The following is an 18,636-nucleotide window of genomic DNA, read 5'->3' on the forward strand; positions in this document are numbered from 1 at the left end:
CAAGCTTTGATTTATGAAGGTTATTAATTCTACTGAAAATTACTATAATTTATCGCACGTGTAGCAGTTACAAATACAATAATAACACACACGGTATCAACTCCGCGTCTCGGTTCATATATCATCACGGTCTTTCAAGCTGCCTGGATATACATACACTGAGAGTAATTTTTAGTTCCGGTTACCGCTCGGTCCTTAACTATTTTCATTTTTTACCACAATCGAAAAATATAGTTCCTTTTTTCTTTCAACTTTTTCAGTCACACATTTTTCCACTCGATATTTTCGCCTGAATTTCGTTACTCGAAGATTTTCGAAGTCTTCCAAGTCACAATTTGGTTACATCTTCATATTGGATCCGCTATCTTGGACTTATACATTCTCAAATTCTGACATCAGATTCGTGATCAGCGACCCTAAAAACAATATTCTGGCCAAAATATTGAGTGGATAAATGTGTCACTGAAATGACTAGTTCGTTTTGAAAATTTTTGAGGTGGAACGCTGAACTTATTGCTATAGGCTTGAGTCGCACGTTTCGAAACGCGTTGGAATCTAAATCGTAGGATTTTAGGAACATCGTTAGAATAAGAAAATAAAAAACAAATCTAGCGGGTTGAACAAAAAAACCTGCGTATCGTTAAATTGTTTTTTAATAGGCAAGTTTCGTTGGTGTTTTTTTTTTTTTTTTTTGTTTCTCAATTTTAAACTTTGGGAAAAGTAATTTAGACGTGTAATTGCTGTTGTCTGAACTATCGAAACAAAAATATTTTAAACGATTCAACAGATTGAAAAAAGTTGTAGTTTGGTCTCGCCCCATAATCAATGGGGTATAATTTTATGGCTATGCACTTTCTCGAAAATAGTGAAATTCAATTACGCATAACTTTTGCAATTATCCTTTGTAACGGACGAAAAATGACTTGGCATTATTCGAAAATGTTTTACTCCGTGCAGATTTTTTATGAAAAACAGTGATTATTATTTTTTTTTTTTTTTTTAACAAATGAAAGTTCTCCATGAAATTTTCCAAAGATTGATCGAACAACTTTTTCTCTCTACGTATGACAATATATTATAATACGTTGAAAAGTTGAGGTCCTATCCTAGTGAAAAACTTTACAGCGCATCTTTATCAGGATTCTAACTCTTCTGCAATAATATTTTATCCGAGTTCCGAATATTGGTTAGTTGTAAGTAAACGTTAAAGCAATTTCAAATGAGTTGATGAAGTTGCATAAAAAATCAACTCGAAGATGGTTAAAGTCGCGTTAAAGATGAATGGACTCAACGTCCGAATGAAGAGTCAAAATTAGTGAAAAAACCGTTTGAACAATCTCCAGCTAAGTAATTCGCGCCAAGTACGATTAATTACCAGGAAACTTTGCGTAATTATATTACAGTTTGAACGGTTTTTATGTTTCTTTCTTCTCAAAATTCCGACTCGGAACGATTCCACAAGTGCATGTAAAATCGGCGTAAAACCTTTTATTCTCAGACCGAAAAAATTTACAACGTTTAAAATGGAACGAGTTCGGCTCGTCGATCGGTCGACTATGTAAAAAAGAAAAAAAAAAAGAAAAAAACACTATCCGAGTTCGCCTTCCATTTCTGCGATTAACGACCACCACTCCAGCATCAGGCACGTGTAGACGTATGTAAGTATATCAGAATCTCGAGTATTGCGAGCATCTGTCGGGATTTCTGGAGTATAAGGGAGCACGAGTGTCTGGATCCCCGGAGGGAAGCCGAAGGGCACCGAGGGAGAGAGGAAGGGAGTGTTTAGGCTGAGTCAGTCGGGTGATATCATTTTTATAAGCCTCATAAAATCCGAAGAAATAGTTTTGGCAAGCGAAACGAGGCTATTAGCCGTCCCGTCCGCGTCTCACGAAGGGTCCCTCCGCTATCGAGGGATATAATATCTTTCGCCGAGTGCGCGCCCGTGCGCTGTTATATAGGCGAGTTTTTTTTATCGCGGGGATGCCAGTGAAAATTAGTCAAGCGACATATCTCGGCCCCTTAGGGCCGCTCGACCCTCTTGACCCTTCCATATATGTGCACGGCGGGCCGGGCGGAAAGAAAGAAAAAACGGAAAAGAAAAAAGAAAAAAGTAAAAAAAAAAACCAGACCTATCTTAACAGCTCAGGGAACCTGCAGGCCTTGGTGTAGGTATAATGTTCATTCGTTTTTCGAACCGGCGGAGAGATAGCGGAATCGGTAAATGCTCCGAGGAAAGAATTTCGTCCCTTAAATTCCCCGGCGAATTGTAACACGTGCGTGAAGATATCCCGGCATTCTGCGGGGATGGAAAAAGGAAGGGAAAGAAAAAAAAAAAAAAAAAACCACTATTCGGAACTCGTACAGCACTTGTAACTATTTTTCAAATTGTTTTTTTTTTTTTTTTTTTCTCCTCCTGCGACAAACACCGTATCATAACCGAGATTGTAACCCTTTGAAAAGTCTCGCGTTCCCAAGTAAATTTTTTACAATTGTGTAAAAAAAAAAAAACTGTTACGTCGTACATGCGTTGTTTGGAAGTGAAGAAAAATTATCGATCGTGGAAAAAACGAAATAAAAAGACAGTAGATAAGCAGAATCAGCCACGACGTAGAGCGTGTATTAATTGATTTTTTTTTTTTTTCCTCTATTCATTTTCTTTCACTTTACGGAGAGAAGAATTTTCACCTAGGTTTAAAGATCATTTTGAAAAACCGTAGTAAGGTTTCAGTTTGAATTTTCCCCGTGAGAAATAATCGGTTTATTAAGATAAATTACCTGCATTTTCAACCATTTAAAATGTTTAACTTTCCTCTTTTATTCTAAATCGGTAAGCTCCTTTGCTGGTCTTTTGTTTTCAACCACCCTCTGGGATGATTCTTTGGGTTACTGTAATACGTCCCGAAGGACACTGCACAGACGATCCCTACGACGCTTGCGAAAACCTTTCGAGCGAGACCCAAGATATAAATTTTTTTCTTCTCCTCTCTTTTCTTTCCCCTTTTTTCCTCGCCTCTTACGTTTATCGCATAACACTGAGGCCGAAGTTGCGGCTAACGCGCGGACTGCGTAAGCTTTCGGTCGCCTCCGGAGGATAATCGCGTCTCACATGTCTGTCGGTAACACATTGGAATCGTTATAATCGCAACACGAAGAGCAAGCAGCGCAGAAATTTATTCCTCTTATATTTTATTCGTTCGTCATTAAACTCGAAAAAATTTAAGAGATCAAGAAAAAACTGAATTTCATTCAAATCGAAACCAAAATTCACCGCCTATTTTTTCCTCTCGCTTGTTCAACGCTTTGCGAATTTTTAACTCGATTGTATAATTTGCCCGCTATATTTCAGAAAACTTTTTTCGGAATTATATTACATAATTACATCCTCCGCGTTCTTTTTTCCGTCAAGTTACCTGACCGTGACGGTATAAAAAGTTGGGCCGATCGTTGGAAGCGGCAAATTCTGAGTGCATCGTGGGGCGAAAAAGGGAGACGAAAAAAACAAAATCACTGACACAGGACAAATGAGCGCGATTTTTTAGCGCTAGTCGCGGTTAAGGACCAGGCTAAGCCTGTTGATTTCGGTACCCTGTTGCAGCAATTCGCAACCTGTAAGGCCCAGTGCCAAATAAATGCGTGCGTTGATTTCTGATACCGCGGGTATAAGTCCCTTGGTGCCTCTGATATACGGACAAATCAAACACGCCCCTGCATCACGGCAGAGCCGGCGATATTTCATCGGCAAACTTTATAGCGATAGCGAGTTTGGTTATTTTCTACCTATTTTACATTTTTTCCACTCGCTTTTGCCGTTCGTTTTTTAACAGAGACACGATGCTGTTTTTATTTTTCATCACGCTTTTTTCCCCGCGCTAAATGTCCGCGAAGTTTATCCTTTATCTGAGAGGATATTTAAAAGGTGTGCTCTCACGTTGTTCCCATTCAAATCCAAATCGGGGCTCGTTATTCCTTCTGCGAAAAAATAAAAATATATTCAACGATTCAAGGATACCGAACGGTAGAAATCAACCTTGTACGTTCTAAATGAGGATGAAAAAAAAAAGAGAGAGAAATATAGAAGATTAGGTTACTTCTCGGTATAATTCAGAGAGACTTTTGCCCTAGATTTTAAAATACATACTTTGAAGAAGAAAGAGTCTAAAGTCTAAAGTTATGCAAATGAAACGATGATGAAATTGTCGGAGGTGATTAACGATTTTCAGACCGTCGAACGGAAACTCGGACGATTACGGAGCCTGCATGCAGCGATGCAGGTTCAGTGGAGCTCCGCGGCTCGCATTGGCATCACAAACGGCAGGAAATTGAACGCTAGAAATAATTAGCGGGTCTATTTACGACGCTCTTCGCCTTTCAATCGCATTGTGTTTGCCCGTAGCTGAACGGCGGCGGTGAAACTATCACGGAAATGAGCTTGCAGCGGAAACTGCGTGCCTGTAATCCGCCGGGTATGCGGGCCCGGATGGAACGTGCGGAAGATGCGCCCAGTGCAGCAAAAGCCGGTCTGCCCACAGCTGCCTGGGTTCAGACTGCGGTAAAAGCCGCGATGCTTGACTGCAGACTGCGTAATCCAACCCTGCGGCAGCAAGACTATCGCCTTTCCAGATACGGCAAAGCGAAGCGGAGCCGCACGCGAAACGTGAAACTGTGATCTGCGTGACCACCGACTGATGCATCGTTAACCCCTGAAACTGAAACAGAGTTTCGCTGATGCACCGTAACGAGCGGATTCTATCCGGCAATCAGACGACCTAGTCTACGATCCGTGCTTTCATCCAGTTTCTCCCTGAAATCGGTCCGGACAACGCGTTGCAGGCGAGAAAGTACAGCGAGGGCTAAAAGACGTCGGATGTTATAAAATCCGAAGACGTTTCGAAGTCATATATTTATATTTGTCGTAAAAAGGCGTCCTTTCGAATTGTTGAGCCTTGTCGTTCGCACGACGAATGCTTTTGCGTTCTCCATATTTTCGCCGTCTTGGCTTGGAGACGATGTTTTTCTTCCTGTCTTGCTTGCGAGACGAGCCGATTAGAAAGGCTTTCGTAAGAGATCCGAATCTCGTAAGAGACGTCGAAGTAGTATTAGCTTAACGCCAAAGTATAATTTGCAGAAAGTTAATTTTTTTTCTCTTACAGCGATGCGGGTTCATTCGGAATCAGGATAATTGATGGAACTTAGGTAGCAGTTAATTACGACAGTATGTCGAACAACCGTGAATTGTTCATCAGCTGCAACGTTAAACTACGGAAGGTCCGATCTGTGATCAAGCTCTAAAACGTGCGCATGACAAATATTTGCGACTCGTCAAACGATCTACTTTATTCCAGACTCAAATCCTTACGACGACGAAAAATTGCCTGTGAAATAAATGCGCCTTTGCGCGAGAGACCCTGTAAAACAAAAAATGACATTCGACGTGTTGTCCGAAAAGCTTGAGAGCCAAGTCGATGCAACGCTTCGGATTCCCTGCGACTAGTTTCGCCGAAGATCTCGGAGTTGGCCAACCGACGTTGATGTCTCGAGTGAATGGTACCGTTTCTAAGGGCCTAGAGTGAATAGAATCCAGCGGTGTGACGCTGTACGCGTGATACGTATATTTAGTGCGGTAGAAAACAGGAAGGACCACTTGACCCATATTATACGAGTATTTCGTGCGTGGAGATACGTCCGTAATATCAAAGCACCACGATTATCACAGTCACGATGATCATTGGTGTGTTTTCGTCTATCCATCCAGGCATTCACTGTCCAACGTTGAATCTCTACTCGGTCGCAGGGCATTTGAGGATTGTTTATGTCGAGCTAGCTGCCTCCCTCGTACGCACATCCGGCACTCTTCTATGGCCTAAGGGTCCAATTGTCGGTAATGCGTACCTTACGCGCGGTTCTTTTCCATCGCGAGACCTGGAACTGCCCTATCACCGACTTGGACAGGGAGAACAACGTGCCGGGAATGGAATGCCGCGGACACAGGGCGTTTAAACGGTTAGATTTCAGCTGGGAATTTGGGAAGCCAACTCGTCGAAGCGTTTTTCGAAAGGGCGCAGCTTCTGGGACCCGATTATTCGATCCCTGGATGTTGATCAGGGCGCCAACAAGGCGTTCCGGTAACCCTGATCATACTTGACTAAATTTATTCTCGTATTTATTGAATTTTTCCGGGGCAAGTTTGTTACACCCCCATTCGTACAATTTTATGACCAGCCATCATACATCTCTAGGTATAATGGTAGGACGGAGAGCAAAGTTTGCACTGTAAACAGTGAAACGGAGCTGTGACGAAGTCACGAAACGGTTTCACTTGGCGCGTGATGTAAAGTCCTCGTTCCAGCAGCTTTTCTACTTCCACCTGTGGCGTTGCCATTCTTCCGTTATCGAAGGCTAAGGACGACGAGGTTTCATGTGCGATTGCTCGCTGTCTGGCGAGACATACGTTATATAGTTTCTTCTCCATTTCAGGCGCCAGTGTTTAGAGTAGATATAAAAGTATTTCCGTCAAACAGCAATGCTGTAAAAACTCTAGAGCCGTACAAGTAATGCATGACTCCCAGGAGATAAAAACACGGGGGATACTCGGAACGTGATCGCGAGGATAATTCAATTTGCAAATGGACGAGAATTCCGATGTTAGCAAGAAACTTAAACTCAAATGATCAGATGTCGACCATCCGTGTTACCGTATCAATTTCGAGCAAAGTTTTCACTTGCATCGCTTGCACTGTTAAATTTGATCTCGTTCTTTTAACTCTGGGTTCTCTCCCTCAGGGGCGGAAAAAAATCTGCTTTTCGTATAATTGACAAATTAACGAGCTCGCTGCTGTTGGGATTAATTAACGACAAGCCTCCGGAGTCGATTTACAACCAGAGGGAACGTTTGTGGTCTAAAACTGCCGTGTGTTTGCTGTATCCCTCGGCTCCGCAGCCTTTGCTTTCCCTTTTGCTTTGGCTGGTGGCTTTTCTTTTGCTCACTCTGCTTTGACTTCTGCTTTGCTTACCACTACAATTCATGTCAGCACCGCAAGCATCAGCCACCCTGGCATTTCTCTATCGTCAATTGCGATTATGCGGTTTTATAACACTGGTCAACGAAAATTCACTCTTTCCCGAGTAACGTAAAAACGTTCAACTGATTATGTCAAGAATAAGGTTTAGTATAATAGAATTGATATTGGAATATTTTGGATCCGAACAATTTTATTGGAATATGATTAGTTTTTTTACTTTTTCTAAAAATACAGTTTTTGTGAACAAAAATTAGGTTATATACAGTGTCACGGTACACTAGTGAATAAAATTTGGTTACAAAGATGTTGCTTGTTCGTTTTTGAATACCTATAATTTACCCTCATTACAAAACCGTATTTATCTTGACTCGATCAGATCTAGTTTTTGCGTTATAGCTACTGCCGTTAAAATTGGATGTCTATCGTTTCGACTTACCTTGTTTGATTCAGGGTGTTTTGTTATTTACAATGAATACCAGTTAGTTACAATAAATATGGTTTTACAATGAGGGTGGATAGGTATTTCAAAATTAGTAACCTCCTTCCTTGTTAAAAAATTTTGTCGATTAGTGTAATGGAGAGTTAAGGAACTGGGTGCATTTTTCGTTTAGCATTTGTAACTGCTTCCGCGGTCAGTGAAAAGCGCCAAAGGTTTGCGGCTGTACCGAAAGGTTCAAACCGTCCAAGTTCAAGCTCAAGCTTTCGTTTTCTCCGCGTCAATACCGTGCCGAAAAGCAACCCTTTTTAATTTTTTGTTAAACAGTCGGTGCGTCACGGGAACAACTTGTTTTTCCCAAGAGTACCGCACGTTTATTCATATAGTGGTCAGATTTATGCCAGAGATAACAACTACACTCCTCACTGCATCCGTGGAGTCTATTTTCGTAAAACCTTCCGGGTACGACGTCATTTTATACGATATGCGTACGAACAGTTATAATCGCTGGGAGGTAAAAGAAACCCGACAAATGTTACAAATTCCTTTGACCTATAAATTTATTTTACTTGCTCTGGTTCTGGTGTACCGAAAATCAAACCAATGTTTCCATCTTACAGCCAAGCTCGCGTAGATCATAGTCTCGGGCTTATTTTCGAACGAAACTGGCGCCGATCTTTCGACCAGCAGCTTTTCGTTGTTTATATATATGTATAGATACAGCGCATGCTGTCAATTACCATGATCGTGCGGGACCTCGAAATGGTTGTCTCAAAAATTGGTCTCGAACACGCGAGGATGCCTCATGTTCCTCAATCGGGAGTGGAAAAGAAGAGTAAATAACTCGAGGAACAATAAAGAAAGATGAGGAGCAGACGTAACGGGTGCAACGTTCAACTCGCCTCGTCGAAATATGGCGATGAGGATTCCGGATGGCCTTGTGAGTCTCGAAACCAGTCTACTCTGTCTGCCTGCATGGGAATGCCCGCAACAATCGCTCGCACCTATCGCATACATGCATGCCTAATCAGAGGTGTTTGAACCTCCTCTCTCCGGATGAGTGAGTGTGCAGCGCTTCGTGCATTATGTGTCTGCGGGATATGAACATATATATATATACATATATACACATACACATACATATACATGCATAATAACGCGCATCCGCAGCGTGATGCAGACGGCTTCTTAATAACACCCGGTGAAATTGGGTACAAGGTACGGTACATACCGAGACAATCTCTTGAAACTTGAAAATCAACCGCGCATGCGCGAGTTTTATCGGCTATTCGCGCAGGTTGGCCATCCCGAGTTTTCAGCCGTCAAACTGTTTCCGGCGGCGATGTGGTTGATGCGAGTTTTCGAGGTTAGAATCTCAAACAATCGAGGCAGTGACTCGGAAAGGTTTGGGTTGCATTTGTTGTCGGGTCTGAAAGTTGATTCTTCAAAGAACGTTCGGAGTTCAATGTTTACGCTCTTTGAAAATTCAAACGTACGCATTTTTCGTATGTTGGCCCCGCCTGCATCGCAGACAAAAATATCACCGCGGGAAGATTTCGTCGACCAATGAGATTGAATTACCCGGCGCATGCGCGGTTCATTTTCAAGTTTCAAGATATTGTCCCGGTATATGTACAGCGTACCGTCTTCCTTAGGTGCATAAACGAAATGTGCGGAATCATCGAATAATCGACTAATGACGAAGCAGCCGGTTCGGTTGGTAAAAAGAGGAGATAAAGTCGGCACGTCGATGTACGTACATACCTACGCCTATACGAAGAGAAAAAAAAAAAAATGATACACCAATGTAACAAAAACCGGACGATGGATCGTTGGACATGAAATTGAAGAACGATGCCGAGGTTGAAATTGTCCCTCCTCCTATTTCCACCGACATGCAGGAGACCATCTCGGAACCAGCGGGACCATTGTCGCTCGGCTTCACCGCCGGGTTAACTACAAGTGCAATAGTGTAATCGGTTCGTGGAAGGAAGCGTCAGAATACCTTTCCCGAGAATATGTCTCGGATGACTTCTTCCGATGCAGTGTGTCGCACACGTTATACCTTATACACCTGTAAGCTCCGCGTACGGCGTATAAGCTTACACAAACATACTTGGAGCTATTTTTCCATCAACTCTTCTCTTGTACCAGTTACACCGCGTCGTTATGCGCCCCTGATCCACTGCTACCGAGAAAATTATTCCTGGCTGGCATTCCTCCGCTCCACGATCGACGCAAATTCAGACTAAACACATTGTCGACGTATAAACGATCGCGTAACTTGTTATTGCCAGTTACGCAAATAACGTCTATGCGTGAGAAGTTCACTTTCATTACCATACCTTGTAGTCTCGTCTCGGTCCAGGGTTGGAGGAACTTGCAAATGTGCGCACACAGGTTTATTGATTTATTATCGTAGAATTGCACAACGATCAGGGCTTACAATACGCCTTACGTATACACCAATTTATAACAGTCTGCGAAGTAGGCGCACGGAATAGCCGATGGAGCTTTACAAACTGGCACGTGAGTATATAACTATCTTGCCTAACCGTTCTCCGGTGTATTATTATTATTGTTATGTAAAACCGACCGATATTATTAGCGGGAAAATTTACACGACGAACGAAGGGAATGCAGTTTGAAATTTTTGTTGCGAAATATCAAAGCTGCATGAACAGATTGGCAGGAAATCTGGAAATTAAACAGCCTAAAAGTGCAGTCGCGTGATATCTTTGAAGGCTGAAAAAAGGTAATGGCATTAAAAAACACTTATATATACATTTACATAAAAAAACATTGTTTGTACGAACAAATAAGTTTAACCTGCCTCGCGTCGATTTCGTGATCGAATACGCGAGGTTGATTTTCACGAGGTGCTTGTATTGAATGGATTTGTAAAATTGGTTGAAAGCATCTTCTTCTTTCCTTCGTTCTTTTTTTCTCTTTCTCCGTGACGTTAATACGTCTCAGGTATTCCGGAACTTAATGATATTCGTGCCGGGGAAGTCGGAGTCCGCCTTAGATGCGTATAAATAGTTTTATGAATGAGCCAAGATTCCGAGAACGAGATTTGCATCGGCTTCTGCTTACCCTGAGAAATTATAAATAAAACAATTTTACAAAAAAGTTACACGCGTGGGTGTCAATGTTGTAAAAATTTCTGTGCGACTGTGAATTAGCCCCGATAATACGCAACACAAATCTTTTGGCAAAGGTTCTTAAGACGTTCCCCAAAACTTTAGATCTTCGATAGAATTCAGGACTTCTTTAGATGAAACTACGTCAGAAGAGGTCTTGTTCGAATACTCTCTGTTCCTGAGAGTATAATAAAACCACCGATCAACTTATTGTTACGATTCAATTGTTATGCCCAATAATAACGAGTTAATTGTTCTAAATTGTGGAAATTGCTTCTGCACTCGTCGACGGTCGATGAACAAACACAAGTTTCGAATTGTCCAACTCCTGGAAATTCATCCGAAAGCCGACAAAGCTTCCTTTATATTTGCGTAACTAATTCTAGGGTATATCGATTACTTGAACAGTATTAATCGAAATAGTCTTCTCTGTATTTGACGTGAATGATCGGTATATTCAGTGATTCAATCAAGGGAAAAAAAAAAACAACAACAACAACAACAATAAAACCGTCGAATTTATTACAAAACACGACATACTCACGGTAGACAATTTCTGTACGCAATACCGAAGGCATCGCGCATCGTAATAACAACCGAATTATGCGCTCTACAAACTAGCTGCTCCGTGATGTCGTTCCATTTCTAACAAAATTGGTCGGATGAATTATAGTAGAAATATTGTATAATTTCGTATTAGACTTTACTCGATTTCTCTACTAGATCGGAAATATGCAATTGTCGCATACTGCCAAAGCCCAGAATTTCCTTCGCAGATGTGTGTCCTCGGCGTTTAAGATTCGGAATAAAAAACGTATTTGAATTCAAAGAATTTGAAGAAAAACTTTGCGTCGATTGATCGAAAAATGAGACGCTGTTTGAAAATATTTAATTCTGATGATACAGATATTATAGTGTAGGTAGTAAGAGAAGCATCGCACGGTATTCTCGAAACATTTGCAGTTTCACATTCTGCCCTTACAATATTTTTGATTCGTTCTCAAGATTATAGTCATTATTTATTTACCAGGATTAAATAACAAATGTATTTACATGAAGGTACAAATGTAAAAACCTGCAGGATGTTACTAAAATCTGTACATATAAGACTGGTGTACTAACAATAAAAAATTCTAGAGTAACTAAATAAAACAAAAAATAAAAGAAAAAGTAACAATAATTTAGCTGATTAAAAAAGAAAATTATACTTATGACTAGTAGACAAGTCCAAAATTAACCATATTTACATTCCATTGAATTTTCACATCATTGAATTAATTATGTCTTACACATTACCACTAAATTATTACCCGTTGATTTATTTCATTTTTCAATGATTTAGTATTTGAATACAGTATTTTTAAATCATTCGGTAATCCATTAACATAATCCAATAGCAACCATATAACCTCTTTTGTTACTAATAGTTTTTATTCGCTGTGGCATAATAATATTCTTATTTGATTTCATTTCATTCATTCCCAAGATTCGTTCGTACGGTATTTCGGATACGATTTTTTATCACCCTTTTGCAGCCCTTTTCACAGACTCTCCAGCGAGTCGTTTTCCTCGATTCACCCAAAGCACGCAGTGTCGGATACACCGGAACGTCAGAATGACCTAAAATAATCAAATTTTGATTGCATGAATTATTTTCAAAACTCGATTATTTTTCCTAAAAGTCGGTTTTTGTTTTTACCTCCACGAACGAGGTAATACAATATCAATTCACGTGATTAGAGTATCACTTATTACAATCGTCTTACTTACAAAACACCTATTTGATAAAATAAGTGAAAGATAACCGCACTGAGAGAAATTTTTAGTTGCGGTTTATTAGTTTTCTAGCTGTTACCGGAAAGTCTATTATCCGTTACTATTCTTTCTCATTACGATCACCGTTGCTATATTTTCTTGCAGCTGCTGCGTAAATTTAACGCTTGTGCAAGAATAAATTGACGTTAAATCCTTATTCGACTAAAAACGTAGAGTAAGCCTCGCAAACTGATTTTGCGTTGCAATAATCAAAAAAGGATCGACGATAGCGCAAAATGGTAACTCGTACCTCGTTCTTCGTAATTCCATCGATATTCAAACAATGTTTTTAACCTCCCCCCTTTTCCCGAATTCTTCTCAGTGGGAATATTTTCTCCCGAAGTTTAAAAAACATTTCGAACGAAACCACAAATTATTCCAAAAACTTTTCCGCTGTTCAGACAAATTTTGAAAAAAACAAATAAAATACAAAAAAATCGATCAATCGATCAACATCCACCGCTCCCATCGTTCCGCGTCCGATCATCTTCCTCGTCTCGTCGCTTATTTTTAGCCCAGCGACCATCGCTACCGGAAGGTCCCTGTCGCCATTTCGGCACGGTCGGTGGGCCCGGGCATATGCACGTATATCCGCGCCGGCGGTGTTCTCGCCTGCGCTGCTCGTCCGTCGTAATTAGTCAGGCAGGGGTTATGTCAGTCCGGTCGCACGTACGCGTAATGATACGCTCGCGAGGCGAGGCGAACCCGGTACAACGTCTGACGCCGGTCTAGACGGTCCGCCACGTGTATGCGGCCGCCCCCCTCTGCCCCCGCGGCCCCCACGGCCTCGCTTATCGCCCCGCGTCCGTATTCCTGCTTTATACGAACCAACCCGCCTACCTGCCGGCGCATGGGAAGGAAGAGGCACAGAGCAGACGCAGGCCCGTGTTCTCCTCCACTACACGCTCGAGCCGCGTTCGGTACGCTTCGTGCAATTATTCAAGTATCTCAGGCAACGGCAACGGCGATTGCAAACCTACCCCCGTAACCTGACGCTTTCGAATCTCCCGCCGAGTGGGGGGGGGGGGGGGGATAAAATGGACACACCGTACGGGTTTGAGGGGGGGGGGGGGGGAGGGGGCACGCGGAAAAATCGAAGGGTCGCAATAGGTGGCGAATTTTGAAAAAATCCAAGACTTGATGCGTAGAGTTTGAAAAATTTTTAATTCAAAGTATAGATAGGTGATTACAGAGATTAGAAAGGTCAGGACATGGAATGTCAAACTATAGAATAGTCGGAATTTCTCTCGGTAATATAGAATCGTATAGAGATTCTCGATTTTTCTGTTTCACGTTATGACCTTCCTGTACTTTGTCTTTCTGTAATTTAGACTTACTAAGTTTACAATTTTCTGTATTTGAACATTCCGCATTCTTACGTTCTGAGAATAAGATTTTCGCATCTAAGAAAATTCGATATTCTGGTCCTTCTCTCAATCAGGAATTTTTATCTTTTAAACCGACTTATTTGTACAGAATGGTCCGATGAGAATAGTTTCATTTTTTATACTTACGAGAAAGTTTTCTGGTAGAAAATCTTATAATACTGGTTTGAATTATGTCGTTCGAAGTATTATATGAAAAAAAATGTGCAAGCGGTGTACCTAGATATCTTATCTAAAAAAGTTCTGATTGTTTAGTCATCATTCGTTTAATGTAATTATAATTATCAATACTAGATTTTCTGGTTATTACAACGTTTAATCTATTTGCTTGGTTTACCACATTTTTTCAGTCACGTGATGTCTTCGCACCAGTTTTATTATTGCACCAACACCAAATTCTACGAGAAAATATAGTACGATTGACCTTAATCAAAAAGAACAGTTACGTAGCCTAGATTTTCCGGTTACAGTTGAAAAAACATTCACTTCTCTCAACTCAACTCTTAACAAAAGTCTTCAATTCTTAAACTTCCTGAAATCGCATGTTACGTCCTTAATATTTTATCGATGATCAATGATTAGTTTGTACGTTTCAGTCGCGGAATAAATCCAATCTGGGTGTAAATTCAATCCCTCAACTTGTAGATACTGTTAACTTTCCACTTATAAAATGATAATTTAGCATGCAGTAAATTTACGGCCGGGTTGAGGTTTTTTTTTTCGTAAGTGCTTTAAGCTAAGATGTCGATGAAATTGACAATCATTTGGATTGTTGAATGAATTGATTAGTATGTTTTTATCTGAAATGCTGACTCTGGGAAGTTGTCATTGATCGGTATCTCAGATTTGCAAATTTTCAGAGTCCTTTTCACAGTCCTAATTTCATGCACTTAAAACAGCGGATTTATTTTTGCTATTTGAATTTTAGATGCGTGCAAAACAACGGAAAACTTGAAAAATCTACAAACCAATAATGAGAAAAGACGGTCGTACATTCGGCAACGATGAAATTCGTTCCCGAATTTAGTTGAGTTTAATTGCCGTTCATAATTGAAAATGGTAATTTTCTCTATCGCGAGTGCGCCGATCGCTGCGTAAAAATTTAAACAATACACGGCTCGTGGCGTTTATCCGTTTCTGTGTCTGGTAAATATTTTCATCTGCCTCTTAATCGGCATCTCTAGTGTGTCTGGAGTCGCTGCCGTCGGACGAGACGAGCCTCCTAAGGGAGTGGGATAGACACACCCCTGCAGACGATGAAGCCCACGGTGCTTTTGGCGATTCACCGCAGTTCTCGGAAGATCGCAGGAAGTGACCACCTATCTTCTCAAGACTCCTCGTTTGAGGATATCGGATTACAAGATCCAGCGTCACTCTTCGAGGAAACCATTAATAAATACGTTCGTCTCAAAGTGTCTTCTTCCTACGGTCCTCACCCATTAGGTATATTAGGCACTCGCTCTGGCACGCAGCGACACGCTTTTCAGTCTTGACAATTTCATGGGTTACATTTTCTCACCGTGAATGTCAGTGTATACATATTGAAATCAACAGGAAACACATAAATACCGTCGGTACTTAACAGGCTATGCAACCTTTCGGTCTGGAATTGTATATACACCGGAACATCCAGCCTCTACAAATTCTATTCATATAAACTAGCCGACTGGAGAGCTTCTCATATCCCTACCTACGTACCTTATATCTAGATGCTCGAGATCGAAAATACAACTTCGAAGAAAAATCATACCAGACACTCGAACGGTCTCTGCATAAGGGAAACTTCGGCATGACTGTTAAGTATCACTTTCTCTCCCTTCGGTTCTGTTCGCTTTTACCTCTTTTCGATTCTCTGGTCATTACGATCCGAGGTTTGCCACCCTGTTCGCAATTCATCCGTCATGGGGCTAGTGGTCAATTTGCCACTCAGACAAGAATCAGTGCAGGGCGATTATCGCTGGCCTAGGGACGAGTCGATGGGGTTGTAATACACGAGGAGAAAATACGCTACAGCTATTCTACCGGACCCTGCGCCACTTCATGCCTTTTACTTGCAGTACGGTATACGACCTCCATATGAAAGTGCGACAAAAATGCGTTTGCGAATTCACCGCGCAGAAGAAAAAAAAAAAATACCGCCCCTATGTGGCCGCGTCTTTTTCACAATTTATCTCGAGTCGAAGTACCAGGAATTAGTCTCTTCGTATTGAGCTACAGGTACCTCAAAGCAAGAAAACGGTTAAAGAACGGGAAGAAAAACTTGAACTCTTTCGAAGTTTGCAGTTGCTTCGCTTCCGTAAAGGATCGCGCATGTTTATCAATTTCCGAATCCAGTCTGCAGATTTATAATATTGTATAACAAACGGGCGTTGAATGAGCGTAGAAACTGCATCACCGAGCAGCGGCGTGGGCGATTGAGCCTAATCAGTAATCGACTAATCTGTTTCCCATGAGTCGGTTGGGTTGCCGTTCGATTCCTGAAAAGCTGCGGGTGATGCAGTTAAGTTGCAGTAGTCGGGCAGTGCAGTGTAAACAGGATCGTTTCCCGCGATGCACCCCGCTGCACGAATGCGAACATCCTCGTGCTGGTTCAGGGTTGAACAATAAAGATCCGAAAGGGGTTGACTCTCCGCGTTCAGGGATCAAAGGTTGTTCGCAAGGGGGGGCCGGGGATTTTGCGGCTGAATGGCTCTACCGAGTGGCTATTAGCCCCGCATCAACTCCCCACTGCAGTCATCCTGCACTGCAGCTCGGCGACCAGCTATTTGCTATAATCATTACCATTCAAGAACTTCGAGTTCCCCGCTCACGTGGGGTTATAATTCCACTGTAGGTACCATTTCTGCGCGAACCCCTTCATCCGTCTGGCGTTTCCCTTTCAGCTATGAGCTCCGCGCGATACTGCGGAAAAGCAGTTTGCTCCGGGGAGACGTGCTCGTTGTTGAGTTGAAGAAAGGAGAGGAGAGTCTGGTACCACTGGAAAGAACAACCGTTTGCGCTCAAGTTGGCATTGGCAGTTTCAACTCCAAGTTCCGATCGGGTTACCGGAGGTCAATCTCACCCCGAAAACCACACATTCGCCAAACCTTGTCACGATGTCGTGAAAATTTTTTAAACTCTGAGAGTTCGGCAGCAGCGTGGCGACGGCAATTTGCGGCACAACGCGATAATCCGAGACTCGAAAGACTGTGCGAAGCGCGAACCCCGTTGGACAGAGGCGCAACAGGTGTCCGCGGTTCTTATCATATCCGATTCCGGCTTTGAGCAATTTTCCAATTTATCCGTCGTAAAACGGTGACATGTGCGGAGTGGGTATAATACTCTCGGTGTGGTGAAGGGTGCCGTTTTGGCGAATTCTGCACCAGCTGCCGAGCGTCTGCAGCGTCCGGGGATGAGCACGGAAAGTGAAACGCGAGGCGAGGGGAATCACGATTCGGTTGCAATCCGGTGCCAGCAGCTCTTGCGGCTGTGCAAAAGAACGGCGTCATCATCCCCGGGCGAAAAACGCGGCGATAGTTGCGACGCCGCTTCTCGGAACGGTCCTGAACTGGACAGGACACCGGGCTGCGAAGCGGCTACAAGACAGGTATAACGTCGGCCTCGAAATATCCACGGGATTCTGATCTTACCAGGAGTCGCCCGCTCCCGTTGATGATTAATAAATCTCGATCCCACAGGCCCACGGACAAGTTAAAGGCGTTCCCTGATACCCGCCGTTGGTGCGTCTCAAGTTAGGAACATATTTAACAAAAAGTATATCTGTGTATGATACGAAACGAGAAGTAAGAAAAAAAAATACTTTCTCAACCCTGGTTATAAATATCTGAAGGTTATGCACCGTGAGGCCGGTTTTACTACGTCATCCATTCTTTCTAGGAAAGTGGCGGTTTTCGAGAACACAATGTCTGAAAGCCGCCATGTTTGTTTTGAGGCGATAGTTTCGCGGCTCGGCAGTTTCTACTGTACAAAAGCACAGGTTATCACTTTCTGAAAATACATGGTAACGAATTTCTCGATCAGTCTGTGGGCTCGTGTCTTGGCCGGAACAACCGGCATATTCGATCAGAAAAAGAGAGGAGTGAATGTTGTAAATGCGAGGTGGAAGACGGGAGTGTTCTGACCGCTTGTGTCGGTCGTCGAATCATTTAGTTTTTGTAGTTTTTGCAAATTCTTATTACAAATTATAACTGAAAGAAACTAATAGTATACCAACAACAATTTTCGCTTGATATTTTGATTTATTTGACGTTCGATGGGAATGAAAAAACAAACGATAAACCAAGACAACTCGTTAGAATCTTGAGAAATGGGAACATCAACCTGTCCCGCGTACCGGAATGGTAGCTTACCGCCTTAAAGGTGGGTTGCTCTCGGAGGAGGTGATGTTCCTCCCAGACGGGCTCCCAGCCTCGGTCTAGACTGCCGGCAGACGTGACAAAACGACCATGCAACCTCTGCAACGGCACAGCCTCCCATTGCTAATGCCCTCCACCGCCACCACGGACGACGACGACGGGGACGACGGCGAGTCGTCGACATCCCCTTGCTACGTCAACTCGATCGTACTGACCGCACAAAAGTTGACCATCCGCGTAGTTTTAAAGGGAGGCCAAGTAGCTAGTAGGTAATGTAGTAATAAGTGGGGTCGAAGCGAGTCGCAAAAGCAAATGATAAGTATTGTAAACGGTATACCAGAGTATAAACACTGCCAATATCATATACTCTGTACTTGAATTGACTATCTTGTTTTAAGGTAAGATGGCTTCATTGGAAGTTTCATTTTCGAAGGAGCACATTCATGACTAGAATTCGGCAATAATAAGAGGAGCACATTGCCA

General features: G+C 42.3%; 1 protein-coding gene across 2 annotated transcripts in view; it reads left to right on the forward strand.

Moving 5' to 3' along the window:
- Positions 1-18,636, forward strand: part of LOC124300965 (angiogenic factor with G patch and FHA domains 1) — a 53,731-nt gene extending 35,095 nt beyond the window's left edge. Inside the window, exon 8 of one of the 2 annotated variants that reach the window (XM_046755511.1) lies at positions 18,552-18,636. In XM_046755511.1, the coding sequence (XP_046611467.1) occupies positions 18,552-18,617 (66 nt within the window). In that variant the 3' untranslated portion in view covers positions 18,618-18,636. Of the gene's footprint in view, positions 1-14,982; positions 15,071-18,551 lie in introns of those variants that run through there. The other variant, XM_046755530.1, reaches the window with a different exon arrangement.

Source organism: Neodiprion virginianus, chromosome 1 (genome assembly GCF_021901495.1).
Source record: "Neodiprion virginianus isolate iyNeoVirg1 chromosome 1, iyNeoVirg1.1, whole genome shotgun sequence".
Lineage (NCBI taxonomy): Eukaryota > Metazoa > Arthropoda > Insecta > Hymenoptera > Diprionidae > Neodiprion > Neodiprion virginianus.